Below are 25,188 nucleotides of genomic sequence, written 5' to 3'. Positions count from 1 at the left end.
GAGGTTTTGAAAGTCAAAACTAACAATGTCATCAATCTGAATCAATCCAGATCAGAGGAAAATGCTGTAGTTTTTGTGCATTTCTTTGATTTCTATAGATTTTTAAGGCAACTTTGATCATCACTCCCACCATTGTGTTTTTTCCCTATCTTGGTTTGCTCTTCATGCATTTTCCTGACAAACATGGCTCAGCAGTTTGATTTCTGCAGGCATGAATTTAATCTGAACTTGGGCTGTACATCTAAATTGACGGGAAATGACAAATATGGCAAGAGAGAAGAAAACATCAGTCGCTTCTCTTAAGATAATATTGTTTAGGTACAAATGCTGTACAATCTCAACGGCAATTGATAACTCTCTTAAAACTAAGTGAAGCAATTGAAAAAAAAAAAATGGGTCGCCAGATAAGAGAAAGAGATCATTTGCAGTTTGGTGAAAACTAAGTGGCTTCGCTTCAAAGTGAGTTACACAAAAACTACAAAATACAACAAGCTCCATTTACGGCGGGACAGGATTGGATTATAGGGACGTTTTTCCTCAGAAGTCAGGCTATGGATGAAGAAATGTTGATCCGAATTCACTTCCCACAACGTCTTTCCTGACCTGCCCCTGAACCTTTTTAGCCTCTCCTCCATCTTTGCAAAGTCCTTACTATTTCTCTCAACCTTCTCCTGTCACATTTTTTTCCTTTTGCTTTCTCTTTTTTTATTCAGTTTGTCTTGTGAATCGACAGAATTTTAATCACATCCTGGTTGAAATTCTGAGATGACAATGAAGATTTCTCCATGAGAATTAGTTTGTGGAGTACGTTGTGCTCTTCCAGGAATGTTACCTCATAGTCTTGTGGTCGTATTATCACTCAGATATTGATTGACAGATGATCAATAATTTACTTAGTGCTTTTAAAGTGTTTAAAATACCTCTTCACTGTAAGTAACACAATTTTTGACTCATTTGCATTACCCATTCTAGCACCTCATCAATATTTTTTACACAGTGAATTACTTAATGATCACAATAACTTCACTAGGCTCAGTTTGAACTTAGAAACACTTCTAGATTTCCGTTTGGCAGTAACTTCTCATGGCTCCCCTTCTTTTTACACCCTCACACAGATGACTCCCGACGACAACATCCTGTTCAGCACCCTGGAGATGAAGAATGAGATGGGTGGTGCCGGGGATCTGTCCCGGGGCCTGGGAGCACCCGGAGACCCCCGCAACACCATGCTGGCCTACGATAGCTCGACACTGCAGTACCGCAGGGCAGCCATGGCCCGCCAGAACTATGGCCATAGCGCCTTGGAGCGCCACGCCCAGAAGAAGTCGCGCCTACGGAGACGGGCCTCCCAGCTCAAGGTGAATATCCCAGACCTGTCCGACGTGAACTCTATCGATAAGTGGTCCAGGATGATCTTCCCCACCGTCTTCTCCTTCTTCAACGTCGTCTACTGGCTCTATTACGTCCATTAAACCCGGCGGTGTCCAGTGGCCAGCTTGTGGCGGGCATGCAAAGGAGGTGGGGGGAGGGAGAGGGGGATTTAGGAAGGATGAGAGAAATCAAGAGGGAGAGATGATGCGAGAGAGAGAGAGAGAGAGAGAGAGAGAGAGAGAGAGAGAACGAGAGATGAACAGTGCACCAACTTTTTCAGCTGGTTCATTTTAGAAAAAAGTGAGAAGAATGCAAAGACTTTTGGATGGACTACAGCAGCACCCAACACTTCAGTCAGCAGTGACTCTTTTAGGATTTGGGAAACACCTTAAAACGACTGACAAACACTCGAAAAAGAAGAGCGAGTTTTAAAAAGACAGAAATGGTGCCTGTTCCAGAATTTCAATATATCACTAATATTTGTCATTCGTAGCTTACTCTCTGTGGATCAAATATTTATGCTTGTGTTTGCATATACTTTAAGGATTTGTTTTGTTTAGTATCTATTTACTTCGTAGCCGAGCTGTCTGCATCCAGGAAAGCTTTATAAATGATTTTAAAGGAGTCATCCTTGATAGTCTATTTTCCTATAATTACTGTATATCAAAAACATCCTTTAAAAGCATGCTTATGTTTGATTTCATTTGCATCTCAGTCATGATGATGATGGAGCGCAAAGCATTTTAGTTTTACTAGTTGAGGTTAGTCTGTCAGTTACCATTTTGCAGCTTTGGCTTAGCATGGCCCACCTGGGTGGATGGTTTGAGCGTCGCTGGATGTCAACAGGTGGACAGCAGGGGGCGCTCTTTTCTCTGGACCTCCCTGTGGGGCTTTAATGGTGCCAGTGCTGGACAGAAAAAAGCTTCTTCAGTTGTTGAAGGTCTCGTATAATCCGGTGAAAGAGCGGGACTGTTGGACACTGACGCTTTGGCCAAGTTTATGTTTTGCTTTTGCCGTGCTGACAGAATCAAATCCATTTCACCATGTGTTATTTTCTTTTAAAGAGAACATTTGACTCCTCCGTATACTTTCTGCCATCGTGTGAGGAGCTTCAGAGGCAGAGAATGGCTTTAACACGACTTAAGCTGGTGTAAGAACTTTGCTGATAGATGAGCTGAGTTTCATTGCAACCAGAGTTGCTGCATAAATATGGCAATCCACAATCATCATTATCAGTAGAATTGAATGATAGAAGTATGATGCGTTTCATTGTGATTAGGTTTCTGTTTTGAAAACTGTAGATAAACATAAATCATGTTTAAAGAAAAAGAGATGATTCATTTTTATAAATCAATACTCACATTATTGTGTAAATATTATGGATTTATTCTATTTAAATGGGTCTCTGTTGTTGTTTTTGCAGTTGAATTACAGATCAAATGTTCCATTCAGTCAAAAAAAGAAAAGAGCAATTTAACTGAGGAAAAAGAAAAACACAATTCACAACTTTGCTGACTCTGTACTTTTTGGACTTTTCTCTCTTTTCTTTCTTTTTAATGGACTCTAAAAGCATCTACTTGCTGAAACTAAAGCACTTCCAGACACCAGTGACTTTTGGGTCAATGTTTTGTTCTCCAGAAATGACTAAACAAGGACCCCACTATCCAGGCATTGAAGTCAGGCATATTTTGTACAAAGTTTCTGTAAATTCCAATTGTAATATTTCATAATGACTGTAAATATCTTGTGTAATGATTGTCAGCAATTATGAAGATGTATCTAAATTCAATTAAAACTCAATTCAGTCTATCACTTCAATCACAGAGTACACTGGTGGCCGTTCTATGTGTCCCGTGTGAATGTGCGGCTCCTCATGATTGCTGACTGTTGGGCTCATGGCTGATCGAGTGTCTGAATGAGTGAGTGAACATCTAAAGCCGACACAGGAAGTGAGTAGGCAAGCGAGAGAAGCAAATGTAGGGGTGAATAGAGAGATGTGAGGGCTGCAGCTGGGAACTATTGGCTGCATAATGGATGGAGAGGCAGAGGAGTCGGAGCGAGAGGCCACGGTGGTGGTCTGGGCTGAGATGGGGTCTGAGCAGGGGCGAGCGCCAGCCCCGGCCTCAGGGGACATTAACGCAGAGAGCCATAGATATATGGAGGCACTCTGTGGACTCAACTGTGGCCCGCTGGCTGCAGGGGCCAGAGACAGGAAGAGAAAGAAAATAAAGGACAAGAAAGAGAGCGATCCATCCATCCATCCATGCCTAGACCTCTCCCTGCATCCTCCCCTCACTCAGCAAAGCGACTGCACTCTGCACTGTACTGCACTCTCTTCTCGACCTGACCACTGTTACAGCCCTTAAATGGATGATACTGAATATTTGATGGTACAAAACACTGAATATTTAAAATTTAAAAAGGGATTTTGTTCTAGCAGGGACTAATGTGCAGCTAATGTTTGATTTCAAACTTATAGGACCAGAAGAACACAATGAGATGGAGGATGTTTTAACCGAGGAAACATCTGATGAACATTATGAATTAGAAATAAGGATATAAGCAGGAAATGGGGATTTTGTAAAATTGTTCAGTCCAGCTTTAGACACAAAGAGAACATTAAACACTCAGTGGTGGACTTCTCTCAATGAGCTCAGGTCAATGGAGGACAAATTAACATGTAGCTCAGAGGGAATGCTCACATTTGAGGGTTTCACAGCTGGAGTTTGTTTGTGAGACAACAGAAGAGACCCAGCTCTGCTCTGAACAGGACTACACGTGGCCTGAGTGTCTGTGTGTGTGTGTTTGTGATGCTTCTGGGAGTAAAAACTCTAAATTCAAAACTGCCTAAAAAGGCAAAATGGTGTAAAAAGTGTTGTAACACGACATGTAACCTTGTTCCATGTCCCTCCATGCATTGGTAAAAATCAGCTCTACATTACTGTTCCCCCTCAGTATAACAGATGTATTATCTCACTACAGTAGACAGATGGTTTGTGCTAAATTGGCCCTCTCTCTCTCTCTCTCTCTCTCTCTCTCTCTCTCTCTCTCTCTCTCTCTCTCTCTCTCTCTTCCTCTTTTCAAAAAGGGCATTAGTGTTGACATGTAAGAGAGGGGGAAAAGGCAGATGCTTTCTACTTTGTAGTGTTTCCATGTCACTGGAGTAATTAGGAATGCACAGACCTCTGCTCTGTGGAATCATGTGCGTGTGTGTGTTTTGTTTCCAAGAGTGTGGTTTGTTTCTGTGTGTCTGTGTGTGTGTGTGTGTGTGTGCATGCAGTATGGACTCACAGCTGCGCCACTGTGCAGTCGGCATGTCAGCCAAGCCAAACCCAGCCAGAGCTGACTGGGACGGGTGAGAGGGTGAGTCTGGCACACTCGCGTCACGCCACTCCCCTGCTGTACATGCATCGAATGGAAAAACACGCTGGGCTGCCCAGGAGACATGAACTTGCATGTTTCAGCCGTTCAAGGACAGAACAGGAAATGATTTAAATCATTTGATTGATGATAAATCACCTGCAAGGTCGAGCATGGCATCCTTTAAAAAAAGAATATAGCGGCCCATCTATCTCAATTTGAAGGTAATTTTCCAAAAATAACCTCTATATGCTGTGTATCAAATACTAACAAGGTACATAAAGTTTCATTACTATGGCTGTAACTGTGTTTGAATTTTAAATTTACGCACAGTTAATGAGTGACCCAGTGCAAATCTGGCCTGTTTAAACAGGTTCCGCAGCCTGCTCTGGAAAAGACAACATATGTCAACATGAGGAAGTGGAAGGCATCCTACATGCATGCCATCTGTGCAAGAAGCTGCTTTGTTGTAGTCCATCATACAAAAGAGTCAGTCTCACACACATACATGTAAACAGATTCATCCACCCAAACCTGTATAATCAACATGATTCAACCCTCAGCATGCAGATCTGCTACTGACTGTCAATCGAGGGAGCAAGAGAGCTTTCAAGCCCACCTCTCAGGCTTCTGTAGTTCACCTCTGACCTCTCAGTGGACCAGGGGACAGTGAACACATCATTTTCTTACATACATCAATAAAGGATCATGCCAATTATTATCTTCAGTCTTATTAAGAACAACCAACAGATTCTCAGTGCCTTTAAACATTGTGCTCTGTCTTCGCCATCTGTATACTCCTGTATGGGGTGTGTAAGTTCCCTCTGCTGTGTTCATTCACACTCTGCAGACTCTTCATATATGTTTGCCCCGAGCGGTCGCGGCGCTCTGCTCGGTGTTGTGTTGTCAGTTCAAATCTCCTTATGACCCACTGCACCAATTTTCTGCTCCGCAAATATCAGATTGTCAGCTCATTTGATTGCTTCGTCTTGTGCATAAGATATTGCATGTTGTTTTTAATTTGTATTTTTTAGTGTTTGATTTTCAACATCAACGTATGGTCTATTAATGACAGTAAACACTACTAAACTGTGCAGCCTAACTCATAACTCTGCAATGTAAGGGACTATTTCAGAGAGTACTACTGCTGAAATGATATTACTGAAAGCAAAACTGAAATCAGGTGAGTCACTGGAGAGATGACAGCTAAGCTCCTGTTTTAGGAATGAAAAGACACCTGTCGATGCAAGGGGCGGACTCAGAGGAGAAATGGGTGTGCTGTCACTTGTTTTAACCTGACAGGCCTCACACACACACACACACACACACACAGATAATCATTCCTGGAGAGGATGGACCTGAAGAGGGTGTCTTTAACTCACAGGAGGTGTACGTATTGAGAGAATGGGAAAGGAAAGTTTGTGAGAGGAGGAAAAGAAAGACAGAGCAGCCATGACGTGGAGGAGCCCAGTGGCCCTGGTGAGGGATGCTCTGAGAGGTCAGAGGGCGCGGGAGAAGGACCTCCGCAACTTGGTGTCCAATCTGCCTTATGAGGGCCTGGAGAAAGTGAAGCAACCCAACCGCTACTTCCCTGGCAACGCCATCAAGACCACTAAATACACCCTCCTCCTCTTCATCCCAATGAACCTCTTTGAGCAGTTTCACCGTCTGGCCAACATCTACTTTGTGGGCCTGGCTATTTTGAACTTTATCCCTGCAGTGAACGCCTTTGAGCCCGGGGTAGCTCTGATCCCCATCTGTGTCATCCTGTCTCTGACGGCCCTGAAGGACGCCTGGGAAGACTTCAGGAGGTACCAGTCAGACAAAAAGCTCAACAACACACGATGCCTCATCTACAGCAGGTAAATGACTCAAAGGTAATGATGTTCTGCATATAGATAATGTGGCAAGTGGAAACAGTCATGGTGCATTAACGGCACCTCATCCATGTGCTTATCATTCAGCATGTGTGTGTCCGTCAGAGTGTGTCCGTCTGTGTGATCGCGTGCTATGTGAGTGTGTGAGTGTGTGTGTGTGTGTTTCACCTCCTCTGCGTTTCAGCACCCCGTGAGAATTTGTGACTTAGAAAATGTGTGGGAGATTATTCCTTTTTTGAAGAGCCTCACAACAATATCTCTCTGAATCGCATTGTGCACATTTGATGAAATCCTCATCTGGGTGTTGCGTCAACAGGGACAGTAAGGTTAGTGGTTATCTATTTTAGAATTACTGATGAAAAAATGAATAATTCACAAAGGAGGATAAGCACTGTCATTTTCAACCCTTTCACGGCTGTAGAGTGGAGTAGAGTGGGAAGAGGAGGAGGAAGAAGGGATGTTGATGTTGGGAGACTGGAGGCACCTCCAGTGATGAATCCTCACAGATTCAACCTCTAGAACAGTTTTTCATTAAGTTGCTTGCTTTCAAATTTCCAAAGAAAAATCAGCAGGGATGTTGGAAAGTGTCGTCTCCACTCGGGGAGAAACCTGCATAATGTGTGTGTGTCTGTAGGTGTGTGTGTGTGCTGATGGGGTCCAGGTGGCCTGAATGTAGACTCCTGACGCAGCATTTGCACCCTTTGGAGAACCCAGCAGTCCCTCTTAGCCTGTTAGCGGACACTAGTCGTCCCTGCCTCACACAGTCAGATAAACAGCAGTTGAATCGTGGCGAGCGGGCTCTCGTGGGCCTCTCACGGCTCGCTGGGTGGGCATGCTGAAGCTCCATTTTGGGTTTGTGAAGATTAGAACGGCATCGATTGGCTGGGATTTCTTTGAAGTGTACAAATGTTTCCAGACGAAGCTCAAGAATACATTTAAGGCTTCCACACACTTCCTCTTTTTCTGCATCTAGGTGAAGTTTGACAACATGAGGAGACCAGGTTGAACACAAAGACTGCTCTCATTATCACAGTACATGTGAAGGTCCATGTGGAATGCAGTCAGATGAAAGGGATTTAACTTTAATTCATCACACCTTTACAGATGCACGTCTTTGTTTCCCATCACCCTTCACCCTCCTGTTGTTTTCACAGAGGTGTGAGGTGTGTGTGTGTTTGAGCATGATGTGTCTTATCTTCAGGGTCATCCCATCCATCTTGTCTCTATCTCAAACTCTTGTCAATCCACTTACGTTCAAATGTACCAAAGACAAAACACAGCGGCTGTTAATCATACTGATTAACAGAAGGCAGACTCCTGTTCTAACATTGTTAAACATTTCCAGTTTCATTGTCTGCTCGCTGCTAAAGGTAAAGGTACTAAAACCAGTCACCACGCCTCACAGATGTCTCCTCTCTGTTCAGATACATGTTGTATGAATGTGATTCATATCACACCTATTATCAAAACAGTTTGTTTAAAGTGTCACTTTATCTGTGATTGGATCAGAAGTGTGTTTAACTAAATAAACTGGAAAATAATGATTTGATGTAAGTATTGGATGATTGGAGAGACAAAAACACAGAGAGTTAGATGACACACTCATATCTGGCACACGCTCAGACTGGAAACAGCTCGCCTCACGGAAACAAAACAGAAACAGAAGCAAAATAGAGTCAAAGTCAACTGATCATAAATCACAATTTGTCTTAAAATCTGTACAGTATATGACACCCTAGACCCTCCCATTTTGATGAGGAAAAATTCCCCCCAAAAGAACCCTTTAAACAGAGAAACCTCAGGAGGAAGGATCCCTCTCCCAGGACGGACAGACATTCAATAGATGTCTTGTATAAAGAATACTCAAACAAAAACATCCCAGTATATTTACATTTTAATGACAAAATCACACATGTAGATTGTAAAACATATGTGAAGAATGTGGATCCAGGAGGACACTGAACAACTTCAGGTGCCAAATATGTCGGGCCGGAGCCACAGAACCTCGACTCCATCATGGACCAAATAAGCTTATTTCCCCAAATATCACACTCATTTAAAACAGTGGAGATTCACTGACATACATTTGTAACATACAGAAAGTGTGGGCTACATTTCCTCACAGGGGGGCATATTTATGCAACCTGCTTCGGTATAATCTAAACAAAACTTACTAAAAATACATAACCCCCCCCCACTCCCCTGCACTGCCCTGGCTTTGTTTGAAGTGAGGTGTGGTGTTGTGTGACAACCACACAATCAGGTCCTACATGCAGGGCAGCATACCTGCAGCTCTCTGTCACTGGTGGTTAGCCAGCTTGATGTGCAGGTTCAGCCCATAAAGCATGCCTCTCTCTGGGAAACCCCAAACCCTGAGAACAGCCTCAGCTCATGATGTGTCTCACAATGTGTCTTCCTCTAAAAGTTTCCTCATTCTAAAACACATCAATCACATCTGGGCCGCTCTCTGAAAAAAACAGCATTGATTTTCATTCATTTGACTGATTATTCTATAACATAAGCAGCTGCTGTGTTTTGTTTTTATAACTAGAAGCAGTGAGTCAGTATTTCATTTGATTGCATCAACGACAAAATCCGCCCACTTGGCCAATATTACAGTTAACAAATGTGACAAAAATCAATATTAAAGCCACCCAGGCACTTGTGTTTCTTTATAAAATAATCAGTAATGGCTGTTGGTATCTGACATGTGTTGATTTCAGGAAAGAGAAACAGTTCATGGAGAGGCGTTGGAAGGATGTGCGAGTGGGAGATTTTGTGAAGGTGGGTTGTAATGAGATCGTCCCTGCGGACATCCTGCTGCTGTACACATCAGACCCCAGCGGTGTGTGTCACATAGAGACTTCAAATCTGGATGGAGAGACCAACCTGAAGCAGAGGAGGTCTGTCCTGTGCACCACGGTGAGCAATACTTTTATTTCTACGTCTCATTTTCTCTCCTGTGTCTTCTATCCCTCTGACTCTTCTGAACCCCACCTGTATTTTAACACACATCAATGTCATGTCCTGACACTCTACTTTTTGAACATGTGCGGCAACACCAAATTACAACATGTCAAAGTCAGTAATGACAGACACAAATCACATGGTGGTTGGGTTGCATGCCTTTCACGTGTTTCTCTAGACAATACTTGGCTTTCCTCTGTGTTATAATCATTATGCCACTCTGGAAGTCCAGGTTAAGTTACACTTAAAACGTTTCCATTGGTACTGTAGTAACTTTATCCATCTACTTCCCAGGATCCTGAATTTAAACCTGAATGCTTCAACAGCGTTGTGGTGTGTGAAAAGCCCAATAACAACCTGAATCATTTCAAGTGTTATGTGTGAGTATCAAATACGCAGATCACACGGATTCCCCAAACTGTTTTCTTGAGCTTTTCAGAGCAGGCGAGTAAAACTGATTCCAGCCCACTCGCTGCACTTTCTGATGCCACCAAAGGCATTATGGGGCTGTAATAGACTATAATCGATTTCCTCAGGCACCACAGCTCATACAGCTGGTCTACTCATGCTGTCCGGCTATGGCCATAAAGCAGGAGAATTGCTAATGGGGAATATATAAGCAGTATTGAATATCTAACAAGATCTGACAGTACAAAGGAGGTTTCTTACTTTCTCCTGCTGCAGAGAGAAACCTGATAAGGAGAAGGTGGGCGCTGGAATTGAGAGTCTGCTGCTGCGAGGCTGCACAGTGAGAAACACGGACCACACTGTTGGCTTTGTGGTGTATGCAGGTATATTCAACACTTCCTCAGCTATTTTGCTGCTTTTTCCAGGGCCGTAGTCAGGACTTACTGAGGTCATGAGTCCATATTTCCACAACACAACCCCACCTATTAAAGAAATGTTTGCATCTCTACCAACCATTTGAACCAAGATTTTAATTTATTATAACAGTAAACAGTAAATACACTCCTCACAAAAAGTTAGGGATATTCGACTTTCAGGTGAAATATATGGAAAATGTAAAAAGTGAATGCTACAGTGACATTATATCATGAAAGTAGGGCATTTAAGTAGAAGCATGCAATGGTAGTTTTATTCATCTTAAACAATTTATTGAAAGAAAATCTACCAACAGTGGTAGGTATACCACAACAAAACATTTTCAGTGTCTCAATAAATTGGGACGTGGCCAAAGGACGTCCACTCCTCTCCTTTCTGTGACTCTTCCAGTCTCTGTATCACTGTTCCAACCTCCTGATGACACTCTGTGACCCTCTAAGCTCAGTGAACACCTCCGTCTGAGGACTTCCTGTTTGAAGCCTCCAGTGTTGAGGTGCTGCTGATCAACTGTTAGGTGTCGTCTTGGTCTCATGATGTCAGAATGTGAACAGCAGGATGAGGAGGACTGTTTAAATACCAATTCTACCTGAAGCAGGAAATGTATTGGTGGATTCATGGATCAAACCTGTTGTGAATGTAGTTCAGGCCTGACCAAATGCACAGCATGGTTAAAATATGGCTTAAAACATGGTTTTGAAAGTGAGTATATAATGTGTGTAATCAAAAATGTAAACTCGTCTTTGTGCCATAATAAACCCCCAACTTTACAGAAGTACTGCCATGGACATTTGTCCCTCAGCTAACCCAGAATGAGCATGGTGTAAGATGTAATGATCTGTTTCCCCTGGTGATCATTGACCATATAGAGTGCCTGTTGGTTCCTCAATCAACACCTTCTGATCCCACCTTTAAGGCCATGAAACCAAGTCCATGCTCAACAACAACGGGCCGAGATACAAGAGAAGCAAACTAGAGCGGAAGCTGAACATAGACGTCATCTTCTGCGTCATTCTGCTCCTCACCATGTGTCTCATCGGAGCACTAGGTCAGTGATGAATTACATGACTTAACCATAAAGTCGCTACACAGACCTGTTCATGATTAATGTTTTTACATTTATGAGGGGACGTTTAATTTCCAATAAAAAAAAACTCACTCACTTTGGCCACGGGCCCAAACACATACAAGGAGGAGGAGAAGGAGACAGGGGAAGGTGTGGTGCCAAAAATAGCTTTCCTCCTTGTCGGTGTGATTAATCCCCCTGTCCTCACACATGCAGGTCACTTCTTATGGCTGCAAGCGCTGCCTGGCGTGCCCCCTTACCTGGTCCCTGACAGTAACGGTCACCTGGACATTCCCAGTCTGTCTGGCTTCTACATGTTCTTCACCATGATCATCCTGCTGCAGGTGGAGGACTTTGACTGTGTGTATTAAAAATAGCATTTTGTGTGTTTTCCTATTTTCTTAAATCATCACAATCTCATCTCTTTTTTCCTTCAATATCTTTCCAACATCTTTTGTCCACTTTCCATTACTCCTCTTATCACTTCACATGCAATCACATCTTTTTCTGTCGTCTCCTCTCCTCACCTCTCTTTCCTTTCTTTCTTTTGTCTCCTTTCCTTTCTTCTTCTCTCCTCTCATCTGCAGGTCCTGATTCCCATCTCCCTCTACGTGTCCATTGAGTTGGTGAAGATTGGTCAGATCTTCTTCATCACTAATGACGCTGATCTCTTCGATGATGAGACAGACAGCCGTGTGCAGTGTAAGGCCCTGAACATCACAGAGGACCTGGGGCAGATTGAATACATATTCTCAGACAAGACAGGCACCCTCACTGAGAACAAGATGGTGTTTCGTAGATGCTCCATCATGGGCACTGAGTACCCACACAAGGAGAACGGTAAACCTTCACACTCACACATTATACCACCAAACTGAGGTGTGGCACAACCTTTCATTGTGTCTCACAATGAACCGAATTACACTTAGACACATAGATAACACTGGTGTACAGCAGTATGAGCATACTATTGTAAGACATTGGCATACAAACATTAGAATCAGTTAGAATGCAGGCTGGCAGCATGTGACTGTAACAGGCTAACATTATCTGTGAATATGTTACTATTGTCATGCTAATCAATTGTTTTGTTTCCATATTTCAATATGAGCTTCAATATGATTTGCTATACTATCTTATTCACCCTGGAGTTCTTTGAGTCTTTTCTTCCAGCTGGCACTGACATTGCAGATGTGATTAAGGACTCCACATTCAAACATGACTTGACCTGACTTATAATGTGTGTGTACTATATGTACAGCATACGTATGGTAAACAACACTGCTCGTATCAACATGCTCTTTTGGGTTTTGCAGCCATTCGCCTGGCTGTCCTTGAAGAACCAGAGTCAGAGGAGGACATCATCTTCAACCTGCAGCCACAACCGCTAAAGACTGGATGGTCCATGGATACTGAGGACACGAACTCTGAACACAGCCGATGCAAGAGCAAGGTCGCGGGAAAGGCCCAGAGCAATGTGGCCTTCAGCAGTCCGCTGGTACGATGATCAGTCAGGAAGAAAAGGCAGATATTTTATTTAGAGAGGGGGGTTGTGGGTTTGTCTTGATATTGTAATGCATTTAACAGGGTCACAGGAAGCTACCATGGAGAAAATGGTCATCAGTATTGTACTTATTGCTCATGCAGCAGGTTCAGTCAAGGCCACCTGAGGGGTCCCACAGATAAGATTCATTCCTCTTGATTAACTTGTGTCCCTGCTGTCATAATGTTGACTGAGTGGCACAAATACATGACTTTTATATAACCATTTTTGTAGTGTGAACTGGCCTACTACAATGGGATGGCTCCTGAGACATCATGTCTTATCACTCTGTACTAATGTAAAATGAAATGAAATAGAGTTTCCTTAATGAGTTTATGATGATGTCTTGTCAGTGTTCACCACAAAAAACATTATTAAGAATGCATTCATCAATATGGAAATGTGAATTTTATCTATTCATCAATATATTAAACTGGTTATCTCTATCATGGTCATGGGGGGCTAGAGCCTATCCCAGCATGGATTGAGCGAGGGGTCACAAGTCTATCACTGGGCTGACAAGATTATTAGGATAAAAATAACGGTAATCATTTGGTGGATTTCAGGTCAGTAGATAGATGGATCTTGTTTATCTTGTATCAGTGGACACTTATCTTGTTGGAGCAGCTTCTAGCTGAAATATTGGTTCAACTCATTTTTCGTACTGTCTACTTGTATGATTAACACTTATACACATATGCATAGAGTCACATGTTTCAGAGAATTAGAAATTTGAACTTTTAACATATGTGCAGATTAGAAAAAAAGGATGTTCTTTATCAAATATGTTCCATGTATAAATACACTCCCAAAAGACCTCAAACTGTGTGTTATGTTTACCCAAATCTCACCCAACCTTGTGTCAGAAGGCCTCTCGGTCCCAGTGCCTGCTGCAGATGGCCGAGCTACTAGGTGTCACTGATGAGCACATCCATTTTGGCTCAAAGTTTCCCCCGTGTCTGTGACGGGACATATGGTCATGCTGGGCACCACTTGGCACAGACCACTGATGTCAAATAAACTGTAAACGTGCACTATAGATTAGTCATCGTCTTCTTGATAAACAGTACAGTAGCTCTGTGTCTAAATTTGTCCGCAGGGCAAAGAGCAGAGGCCTGGAGATTCAGGCTGAGACAGAAAAAGTCTTGTGTTTATTCCGGGAAGGCAGCACAGAGACCATCCTTGGTTTCCGCCTGCTGCGTCTCTAACAGAGCAGAATATCTATGTGACTGAAAATGTCCTGACTTCCTTCTGTCATTCCTGTAATATTTTCCTGGGCATGTACACACTGGGTGAAAATGTTAAAAGCAGAAAACATTTTTACAGTCCTGTCCTATCAAATCAGGGAAAGCTAAACACAAGCAAGAAGCAGTTTATCAACATGAGCTTTTAATTAAAAAACTTTTACTCCATCAGGAAACTGAGGTGAATCCAGACGGGAAGCTGCTTCAGCAGATTAGCAGGGCAGAGAGCAGCAGCCGGAAGATAGATCCTTACCTGGACTTTTTTCTGGCTCTCGCCATTTGCAACACGGTGGTGGTTTCCATGGCAACAGCTCAGAGACAGAGGGTGAGTGCTCCGTTTGCTGCGTCTGTGGATGGGAAGTAGAGATGGAGGACACAGTCAGGAGAGGAAAGATGGATGAAGGATTTGTTCTCTTGAGCCTCACACTATGCAAACTGAACAAACAACAGCAAAACCTCTCACCTAGAAAACATTTTAGAGAATCCATTTATCACCGTATTCATTATTTTATGATCTTAATGGATTCTGTGAACCTGGCTTTCTATTTGTCTGCAGTACTGCAGTGAAATCTCCATAATTTAATCGATAACACATGCAATAATAACGTTTAATTCTTCTTATTAACTTATTCTATTGAATTGAAAGTTTCCTTAAATTGTTCTTTTATCAGTACTAATTTTCTTTCATCTCTAAAACCCCAGTTGCAAAGATTCTGAGTCTTCACTAAAGTAGCCACATAGTAAAGGGAGATTTGCAGGGGCAATCAGGGTTGCCTTTATTAATTTTAGTACTCGCTGCTCTTGACTGTGCTGTTCTGAGGTCTGGCAGATGGGAGAAACGTGGGTTTTCCCTTGAGTTTGTAATTAAATGGAAAAGCACACAAAGAAACAGTGTGGAAATGGATGATGAGGTTTCAAGAGTTTTTGTATTTTAAGTATATGTGTTCAGACAAAATGTTGATATAAAAACACTGTATGAGAACATTTCTATTTTCTTTGCTTCATTTTTGCAGGTGAGTGGGTTTTCACGCTCCTATGAGACTAATAACCCACTGGATACTGTGTCCAACCTGGTGAAAAAGTCTTGCTCTCTTCGCTATATTTTCACCTCCTGGCAGCGCAAGTCCAAAAGAAATCGCACCATCTCGGAGGACTCAATTATAGAGGAGGACCATTTTAACCCTCCTGCAAAAACGGAGGGGTCTGTAGATACGAACGGGCTGCAGACATGTTCACTCCACGCTCCATCATGTGACAAGCCTGCCACGACCTCAGATAATCTGAGCTATGCGGCAGAGAGTCCAGATGAGGCAGCTCTGGTTTATGCAGCCAAGGCATATGGCTTCATTCTGCTGGCCCGCACCCCTCACAGTGTGACGGTGAGACTCCCATCTGGGGAAGATCTGGTGTTTGAGGTGCTGGACACCTTGACCTTTGACTCCACCAGGAAGAGAATGTCTGTTTTGGTGCGACACCCAATCACCAAAGAGTATGTGCTGTACACTAAAGGTGCCGACTACGCCATCATGGAGCTGCTTGGTGCTCCGTACGCAGGTATGTGCCGGTGAAAGTACATTTATACACATTTCTTTAATTACTTATATGTATTAGTCAATACTGACATGCTCCGGGCCATTTCGGATAATATAAACATGATTGTGTTGTATTATTTTCAGAACATCTCTGTGGGAGTCAGAAGAAGATAGCAGTAGATACTCAGCATCACCTTGACTGCTATGCGAAAGACGGGCTGCGCACACTTTGCTTTACAAAGAAGGTGCATAATCACATACATTAGTATCAACCAGCGTCACTTTCTCACACTGCATGAGCTCCGTTTGATCCATGTTCTGTGTGTGCTGCAGGTTGTGAGTGACAAGGCATATGAAGGCTGGTCAGTGAACAGACAGAGAGCTCTGGCTGCTATAGACAACAGAGAGGAGCTTGTTATGGACACTGCTGTGCAGCTAGAGAAAAATCTCTCCCTGCTAGGTATCCTACGTCAGCCCAACACACATCAGCCATGACAAACACTTGAAAAACATACTGTATATCTGTGTGATAAGCTCTGTGTGAGGCACGCCTGACTTTGGATCCTCCTGCAGGGGCGACGGGCATTGAGGACCGTCTGCAGGAGAGTGTCCCAGACACCATTGTGGCACTGCGGGAGGCAGGGATCCAGGTGTGGGTACTGACTGGTGACAAGCCGGAGACAGCTGTCAACATTGGCTATGCCTGCAGGCTACTGGAAGAGGAAGACCTAGTGATTAACATGAGCTGCAAAAACAAGGTGAGGTGGCTGCTGTGTGCCTCAGTGGAGGGTGGCTGTTTGACCCGTTGAGCTGCTTTTCTTAACTGCTTATGATGAGATGATAAATGGTGGTTTATATCTTAGACCACAATTAGAATTCATTTCTGTACATCAAACATGAAATAAAAAATGTTGATGCACTGAAATTGACATATTGGAAATATTATTAGCTTATTCTCTTTTCTAGTTTGATACCACTTTCATGTCTCTATGGCAAGCAGCCAGTTAGCTTTAGCTTAGCATAAAGACCGGAAATCAGGGGAACTAACTAAAATGGCTTCGTAAGGTAACAAAATCCAACTACAGACAGTATTTGTGCAAAAACATCACAATTAGCTGAGATTTATAGGTGAAAATCAACTCTGCCTTTCAGTTACAGCCTAACATAACGAGAAATCATCCCATCAACAATTCACACTGGATATTTTATGTAGCTTGGGACAGGGACAGTTGTCACAGCCTCTAACAGGACAAGTGACAATAAGTATCTTCAGCACCATGGACAGCATCACACTGTGCTCACATGACTTACTTTGGTCTATCTCTTGTTGTCGTCTTAGCTTATTTTACCACTGAACTTATTATCAGTGGTAAAGTGGTGAAGTAGCATAAGAGACTGCTTGCAAAGTTTCTCTGACAGAGACAATTATAGTTTACATTTTCTCTGCTTTTTGAATTTATAATTATATGGAAACGATTTTAAACGAAAGATGCTTTCAGGGCACACGACTGGATAAGTGAGGCCTGAAAGTGGGACAGTCTATGGTGCTCAACTGAGTCAAGCATCTCTGAGGCCCATGTGTACTTGAGCAGCATCACAGACAACAAAAGCCTGTCATTAATACTGAAATGTTTCAGTAGGCTACTCAAACAAATAGTATTACACATCCAATTATCTGTTGTTGTTGTTCAAAATAGTGCAAAATGCTAAATGATTTAAAGCTCACAAATATACGCCAAAAAAAATCACAAACAGTACAAACCAGGGGGATTAGAAGCTAATAAGCACCACAAACTGTTTTTTTTTTTTACATGGCTTTTTAAAGCAGATTAAGGCCAGATGTAATTTATGTTTCCCATACAGCCTGTTTCAGAGGGCAGGGCTTGTTTGAGGACAAGTCATGCGTTTTCCGAGTGGTTAAGTCCAAGAGGTTTTACCTGTGAGGTAAACCCTCTCCCTCCAATTTAAATGGCCAAACTTTTTTGACCACTTTTACATTTTAACTAAAGGTCAAACTCACACTTTCATCTGAGACAGAGAAGGTGTCAGGTGTGGGCCCTGCTTCTCTGAGGTCATTAAAGACCTGGTAGCTCAGGACTGAGTCCTTCATAACAGCCTGACCACGTTTAATCATCCCGGCCTTAAATGGACCAAAATTACCTGTCGGCTCTAAGGGACACATGGGGAGCTTTCTGGAACAAAGAGACCGCTGCGCTCCTTCAGATGGGACTAGTCACTGATGATGAATGCAGTGAGATACCCCCAATACAATATCTTCTGCTTTCATATCTAATTAACAGCCTGATATTCAAGCCTCAGAGGAAATACCCCTCCACTCATGATCCAGGAGTGGGGGCATATTGGTAATGAACTATTTTTAATACTTGATGACCACCTGAGGGATGCATTCCCACAATCATCACCGTGCCACACCTAATGAAATTTAGCCAGCGTTAGATAGATGATATGAAAACATTAGCATGTGACCCATTTTTGAATCATGTCGGTTTTCCTTTTGGCTAAGAGGCTGGAGTTATTTACAGACAACAATGATGAGTCTGGGGGGACCAGAGCCTTGTTATTGCTTATAATCAGACATCAGGATCATGACTCAGCCGCAAAGTAATGTCATATTTGTTTTACCAGCTCATGTCATAATCTATATTCTGCCGCACAGAGGAACGGTCTTGGCTGCAGTGTTGTGCCTCGTTACATCGTGCACCTTGACTTTTTTTGTTTTGCTTTTATGCCTTTTATGCTTTTATGATTTATCATTGTAACATCACAATAACACTTATCTGGCCTTCATTCAGAGCCATGACTTTAAAACTAAGTCCACTTGGACTAAACGATGAAGTGACTGGATTTTGGTGGTCAAAGGTCAAAGGTCAATGTGACCTCACAGAACACATTGTTGGACATAATTCAATGATTCAAACTCTACCTATGGCAAGATTTCACACAAATGTCTAATAGGAAAAAATTATGAAGTTAAATAATGAAGAGATGTTATATCCAAAAGGTCAAAGGTCATAATGTTCCGTTATTCAACACCATAACTCAGGAACAGAAGGGGAGATTGTGACCATATTTCACATTTGGCTGGATACTAAACTGGTTCTGGTTTTTGGATTATAGGAGATGCCACAATCAAACTTTGTCATAGGGCTTTACTCCTGTTTCATCGTGGAAATAATTTCTGATTATTTGAATAATCTTTTATAAACATTGCATGTTCTCTATTACGTTATTATGTCCATTCAAAACCCAGTTATTTAGTTTACGAACACATAGATCTGAGAAAAGCAGAAAACATTTCCAGTTGAGAAGCTGGAATTTGCAATTATCTGATTGAAAACCTCAATAAACTGATTCTGAAGATTGATCAATTGATTTTCTACTAATAATTGTGTCAGCTCTAGTTGAGACTGCTTCATAAAAACAGTAACAACAATGTGATCAGCTAAATGAGCAGATGTTGTTTTCCAGCTCACCTGCACGTCGATCTTGGACTGCACACTGGAGGAGGTGAGGAGGTACAGCGAAGACCCTCGTAATGTGGATATAACCCCAAACATCTCTCTGGTGATCGACGGGTGCACCCTGACCATGGCTCTGTCGTCAGACCTGCAGGACCGCTTCGTAGATCTGGCGAAGCGCTGCCGCTCTGTGCTCTGCTGCAGAGTCACACCCTTACAGAAGAGCAAAGTGGTGAAGGTGGTCAGGGAGAAACTCAAGGTCATGACCCTCGCTGTTGGTGAGAAACTTTTGTTGAATGCATCAATCTGGGACTTTTAATCTGACTGCTATGAAAAACAAAGTACAGCAGTGTCTACGTGACAAAGAAATCTGGTGTTTTTGCAAGTCTTTGTTTGAGCTTAATTACCACACAAAGTGTCTCTCAGATATCACTTTGAATTAGCGAGGGCTCCTCAGAGGACCTTTTTCTTTTCAAGTGTTTCCACTTAACATTTTACTGCATATTGTCAGTAAACTTTAGGCTATTTTTCAACATAAACCCAATAAATTAATTATCATTGCACATAGAGTGTCTGAAGATAATATTATTATCAAATGCAATTGGTATTTTTTTTTTTCCACAGGAGACATTTTGACATGTAACAGTAAGAAAAGGGAGGCTATAAATAATCAAATGGCAGATGGCTGAATTCCATTTAGCTGCCTCAGTTTCAGGGTCTTGGCATTGTGTTCACTGTCACACTGTCGTGACTTACTGGTGGAATAGTGGAACAGATCAGAGCCAGTGTTAATGTTATTATTAACACCTGTACTTTTATCCTGTAATGACAAGTCAGAATGTCTGCTGTGAAGCGGACGTGTGAGAGGCTGAAAGCATTGCATGAAATGGTTTTGTGTAGGTTCATTCAGGTTTTATAGGATTCTTGATCTTCTCCTGTTCTGAGTCATTGACCCTCTTGAGAAATTTATTCTTGAACATTTAACAAGAGTGTGAAGATCGTCACCTACTCTTGCTGAGATTTGCGTGCATGTGGTGTTATATCATAATGACATTAGAGTTCATCCAGTACTTGAGAAATTTATGTTGATTAAATGCAGAATCTGCAAATTACCACAAATACAAATGTTTTACATAAAACTCATGTTAAATTCACAAATAAATGCATTTATTATTAATACATGGTTTTCTCAAGACCCACAAGGTCAGTGGGTTTAGAGACATTTTCACCTGTAACTAAACTGACATTCACTCTGTGGCTTCAGGTGATGGAGCTAATGATGTCAACATGATCCAGGCAGCTGATATCGGCATTGGGATATCTGGTCAGGAAGGCATGCAGGTCTGTAGCTTTGACAATCACACTGTTTCTTTCCCACTACTCTTATTATTCAAACCATGTTGTCATCTGCAGGCGGTCATGGCAAGTGATTTCGCTATATCTCGCTTCAAACACCTGAAAAAGCTTTTGCTAGTTCATGGACACTGGTGCTACTCTCGACTGGCCAACATGATCATTTACTTCTTCTATAAGAACGTGGTGAGTCTACATTAGAGCGCTCACTGTCTGAATTAACATGTGATCTCATATGATCATCTACAGTTCAATGTGTTCCCCAGGCCTACGTCAACCTGCTGTTCTGGTATCAGTTCTTCTGCGGCTTCTCTGGCACTGCCATGATCGACTACTGGCTGATGATTTTCTTCAACCTCTTCTTCACCTCTGCGCCGCCCATCATCTCTGGGATAATGGACAGAGACGTTTCTGCAGAGATGCTGCTGGGTGTTCCCGAACTGTACAAGAGCGGACAGGGTGCCGGGGTCAGTGACACTCCTGAAAAATACTGCAACTTCATTCTGAGAGAGAAAACACACATCTGACCAGCAGCTGCGCATCTATGTAGTTGGTTCTTGAGTCAAATGACAAGAATACCGTGATTAGTTATTGTATTCTGAAATATTTGAACTTGTGTGTGTTTGTTTAGGAGTACAAGCTCTTAACTTTCTGGGTTTCCATCCTGGACGCCTTCTACCAGAGTCTGGTGTGCTTCTTCGTTCCATACTTGGTAAAAGAAACATTTAAATTCTCATCACACGTGTGTTAAGTTGCATCCTCTGAGTTACCAGTTACTGTATTTTACTGGTTCACTAATGTCTGACAACATGTGTTTTCTCCCGCAGGCTTACCAGGACTCAGACATTGATGTTTTTACTTTTGGAACTCCCTTGAACACAGTTTCTTTATTTACCATCCTGCTGCATCTGTCAATAGAGATCAAAGCCTGGGTGAGTGTTATAGTACCAGTGAGCCAAAAGTCCTATCTGACAGTTATTTCTGTACTGTAACATCTAGAAACTGGTAATGTAACATTTTTGTTTAACATTGCTTATAATGATGCAGTGTTTTAGATGAATCATTAAAGAAAAAACAGAAACATGTTTTTTGACTAATGGGGTTGCTGTCAGTGTCGTGTCTAATTGCTGTTTTATGCTTGTGTTTCACAGACGGTGGTTCACTGGGTGATCATGCTGGGCAGTGTGGCAGTTTATTTCATTGTGACGCTCGCCTACAGCGGCATGTGCATCACCTGCAACCCACCGTCCAACCCGTACTGGATCCTCCAGAGCCAGATGGCCGACCCCATGTTCTACCTCATTTGCATCATCACTACTGTGGTGGCTCTGCTGCCCAGGTACTGCCACCGTTATCCTCCCTGTGTCCGACACTCTGTCAGATCCAGGGGGGGCAGTATTTTAATCTGCCCATGTCATTGTTACAAAGTACCTTTTTTTATGTACTTACATTTATTTCATTACTTTCTGTAAAGTCACTCCCATTTTCCTAAATTTCTCCCTACTTTTACCTCATATTCAATGTACAATTAAATTATTTTCAAAAGGAAAAAGGGGAGGAAATACGTTTCACACTAACATCTAAAGAAATTAAGGACATTTTTTATTCGGTATGAACCTGTTTTCCATCATTATGGAATGTCTCACTAGCCCAAGTTGACCATAAAGGGCTGCAACTATCTATTATTTCTTTTGCCTTTAAAATGTTGGAAAATTTACCAGTACGATTTCAAGGTACTTGTACTATATTGGAGTATCAACAACAGTTACTTCACTTTACTGACTAATAATAGATAACAATAACAGATTTAACAGTTGTTAAATTCACAAGCTACTGAATGGTAGTTAAAATTAGATTAGCCATAGATGACCTATGACAAGGGATCACAAGCTCACCCTTAGAGTCAAAAAGGTCCTAAACTTGTGTCCAGTCCTCCTTCCACTTCTGTTTAAACCCAGTCAACCACATAATTATATTATTGATGTATTATTTTGGAGTGTGTGTTTGACTTGTCAGATCATTAACTGCTGTGTAATTGTGAGGTTGTTACGGTGCACAGAGAGTCTAGACGTATTTGTAATTAAATAATGTTAATTGTGAAGTTCAGGAATGACTGCACCACGACTCGGTCTTCCTCCTGGTTGCTGATGCGTCTGAAAGTGCTGATATTTAGAGGGAATGCTCTGATTTACATCAAAGGGCCGCATATTTTTCACTGGCCTACTTTCTCACCACCACACTCTCTCCCACAGGTACATGTTTCACGTGCTGAGGAACTCTATCGCCCCCTCCCCGCTTGTGCAAGCCAGGCATCTGGACCGGCTGGACCCCTCCACCAGGGACCAATGGATGAAGGAGTGGAGGAGCTTTCGGGGCACGGGGCAGGTCAAACGCTCCAGGCTGTATCCCCCACCCTCTTCCACACTGGACAACCCTGTGGACATTTATCCCTGCTCTCCCACTGCCTCTGATATCATGGGGGATGATTTCACACTGAATGTCCTCACTTCAAACTATCAGGATCCTCTACAATCATGACAATCAGAGACTTGTTGGCAACTTGAAGGAATAAGATGACTATTTATTCTGAAAATTGTAAATATTCTTAACTGGGTGGAAATATCCCAGTATAGAGTTATATTTCATTTCTTATGGGGGCGGTCTTACATAAATGCAATCAGGGAGAAATACTCTTCCTCCCTGACTTGTGACAAATCATCGATTGAAGTGATGAGTTCATTTTGCAATAAACTGCTCGACAAAAAGCATGTGGGGCCTCTTCTCCTTACTCTCCTCATAACAAGCTGCCATAGTGAACACATAAGCCTGTTACTTTCCTGATGGGTTTTCAGAGCACAGTGGTAACCCAATTAGTCATGCCACCCACCCCTTCAAAACGTGGCACTTTTCCAGAACAAAATGCTTAGCTAGTTTAATATATTCCTCTCACCTAGATACCCTAAACAGTCACAATGCATCCTGTCAACGTGGCAAACACATGTATGGTTTACAGATATTCCATTAAATTAGCCTGTATAAAGAAATGAATGTTTTTAAAGGCTGGGCCTCTGACTACTTTTGTGTATCTTTTGAATTTCTGTAAATTGTTCTGTGAAAATACATGTAAAAACAATAAAAACGTGTTCTCCTAATTGCGTGTGTGTGTGTGTAAAATACATTAACAAGGTAAGGTCTGACGAATCAGAGCAAAAGGCTTCTAAGCTATAAAGTCTGGTGCTTTTTTATGGAAATTAAGTGTGCACAAGCAGAATCCACTTGTAAAAAAGGGCTGAGTTATCATTGGCATACTTCATTCTACAGTAGCAGCCTTGCTTATATAAGGTCCCACAGCCTCCAGTTGGATCATTGCTGCGCTCTAGTGTTGAAAATGAAGAGCTGCGGAAAGGTCAAATGGGACAAAGTCAGAAAAACAGACATTAAAGCATTTGGTTTGTATTAGAGACAAAAGAACATGCAACATCTAATTTAAACAAACACATTTTTATTGAATTATTTTATTTCAAATACAGCATGAATAAAATAACTGAAGCAGACGTCTTCCAGACCTGAGCAACCCTATCACTGCTGCACATACATGAAAACCATGTAAACATGTGATAAATAGTTCACATTTGATTGACAAATTAACAGATGCAAGGCAAATTTTTACAGTAGTTTTTGTGTTTCATGTGGTACAGTGTGGCACTGGATACTGTGGGCCTGTTTTATTCAATACACTAATAGAAAAGAGACATCTGGTGTGGAAGCCTTCATCTGTTTTAGCCTGTGCTCCTCTATAAACAGGGAAGTCCATCTATAATGAAAAATAATAAAATAATAATAAATAAATAATAAAAAAAACAATAAAAACTGTTTGTTATCTCACTTTTGAGGATTAAGAGACAAATTCAGAAGATGACAATAACGACAAACGTCACATGGAGACACCTCCAGTGGCGCTGTGCAATATAATATATATATATATATATATATATATATAGACACCTTGTTATGCTCTATCATTTATTTTGTAGTCTCTGCGGACACAAACATAAATAAATAGACAAGATTACAAAGGACCCATTGTGTTTTACATGAAGGTGTGACTCTTGATCTGACTCAACTGTTCTCTCTCTCTCTAGTATAACTATTGTCAACGTGCTTCCTACCATGGGCTGGATGCACTGAGGCCAAGAAGACTGGATAGGAAATGTAAGAAATCACAAACTTAAGCAGGAGTAGATGAGGCGATTTGAGACTAAAGGTAAAGAACAACATTTCACCACAAAATACGACATACACTGATAACATAGTACAAGAAGGAGGAACTTTCCTTTAAAAAGTTGTTTCAGCGTAGGAGATGCTGTTCAGTGTGAATGCTGAGATGTGATGCTTGTAACAGAAGCAACCAGCAGATGGCAGATCCCCATCCTTTACACACAATGGTTGAAAGGTTGCAGTGAGTGACTGGAGATTGAGATCCTACACCGGCCACAATCTCAGATGGCACTATCTATGCATAGAGAGAACACTGCTAGCTGCAAGATAGCCAGACA

The 25,188-nt window shown here is 42.0% G+C and overlaps 2 protein-coding genes across 2 annotated transcripts in view; both read left to right on the top strand.

Annotated features, from left to right (window-relative positions):
• Positions 1-1,472, top strand: part of gabrb2a (gamma-aminobutyric acid type A receptor subunit beta2a) — a 28,685-nt gene extending 27,213 nt beyond the window's left edge. Inside the window, exon 10 of the mRNA XM_070836469.1 lies at positions 1,116-1,472. Coding sequence (XP_070692570.1) covers positions 1,116-1,472 — 357 coding nt within the window. The remainder of the gene's footprint in view (positions 1-1,115) is intronic.
• A 4,711-nt stretch (positions 1,473-6,183) lies between these two features.
• atp10b (ATPase phospholipid transporting 10B) lies at positions 6,184-23,170 on the top strand. The gene is made up of 21 exons (XM_070837310.1): positions 6,184-6,593; positions 9,332-9,530; positions 9,870-9,955; positions 10,260-10,366; positions 11,332-11,463; positions 11,698-11,825; positions 12,069-12,321; positions 12,798-12,979; positions 14,441-14,593; positions 15,282-15,822; positions 15,945-16,045; positions 16,134-16,260; positions 16,374-16,558; positions 19,290-19,557; positions 20,544-20,620; positions 20,693-20,818; positions 20,899-21,099; positions 21,264-21,344; positions 21,460-21,564; positions 21,784-21,971; positions 22,885-23,170. Exons 1-21 carry the CDS (start codon positions 6,184-6,186, stop codon positions 23,168-23,170), a joined length of 3,936 nt encoding a protein of 1,311 aa, XP_070693411.1.
• The last annotated feature ends 2,018 nt before the right edge of the window (positions 23,171-25,188 follow it).

The sequence above is a fragment of the Pempheris klunzingeri genome, chromosome 9 (assembly GCF_042242105.1).
Source record: "Pempheris klunzingeri isolate RE-2024b chromosome 9, fPemKlu1.hap1, whole genome shotgun sequence".
Taxonomy (NCBI): Eukaryota; Metazoa; Chordata; class Actinopteri; order Acropomatiformes; family Pempheridae; genus Pempheris; species Pempheris klunzingeri.
This window is presented reverse-complemented; position numbering and strand designations above follow the sequence as displayed.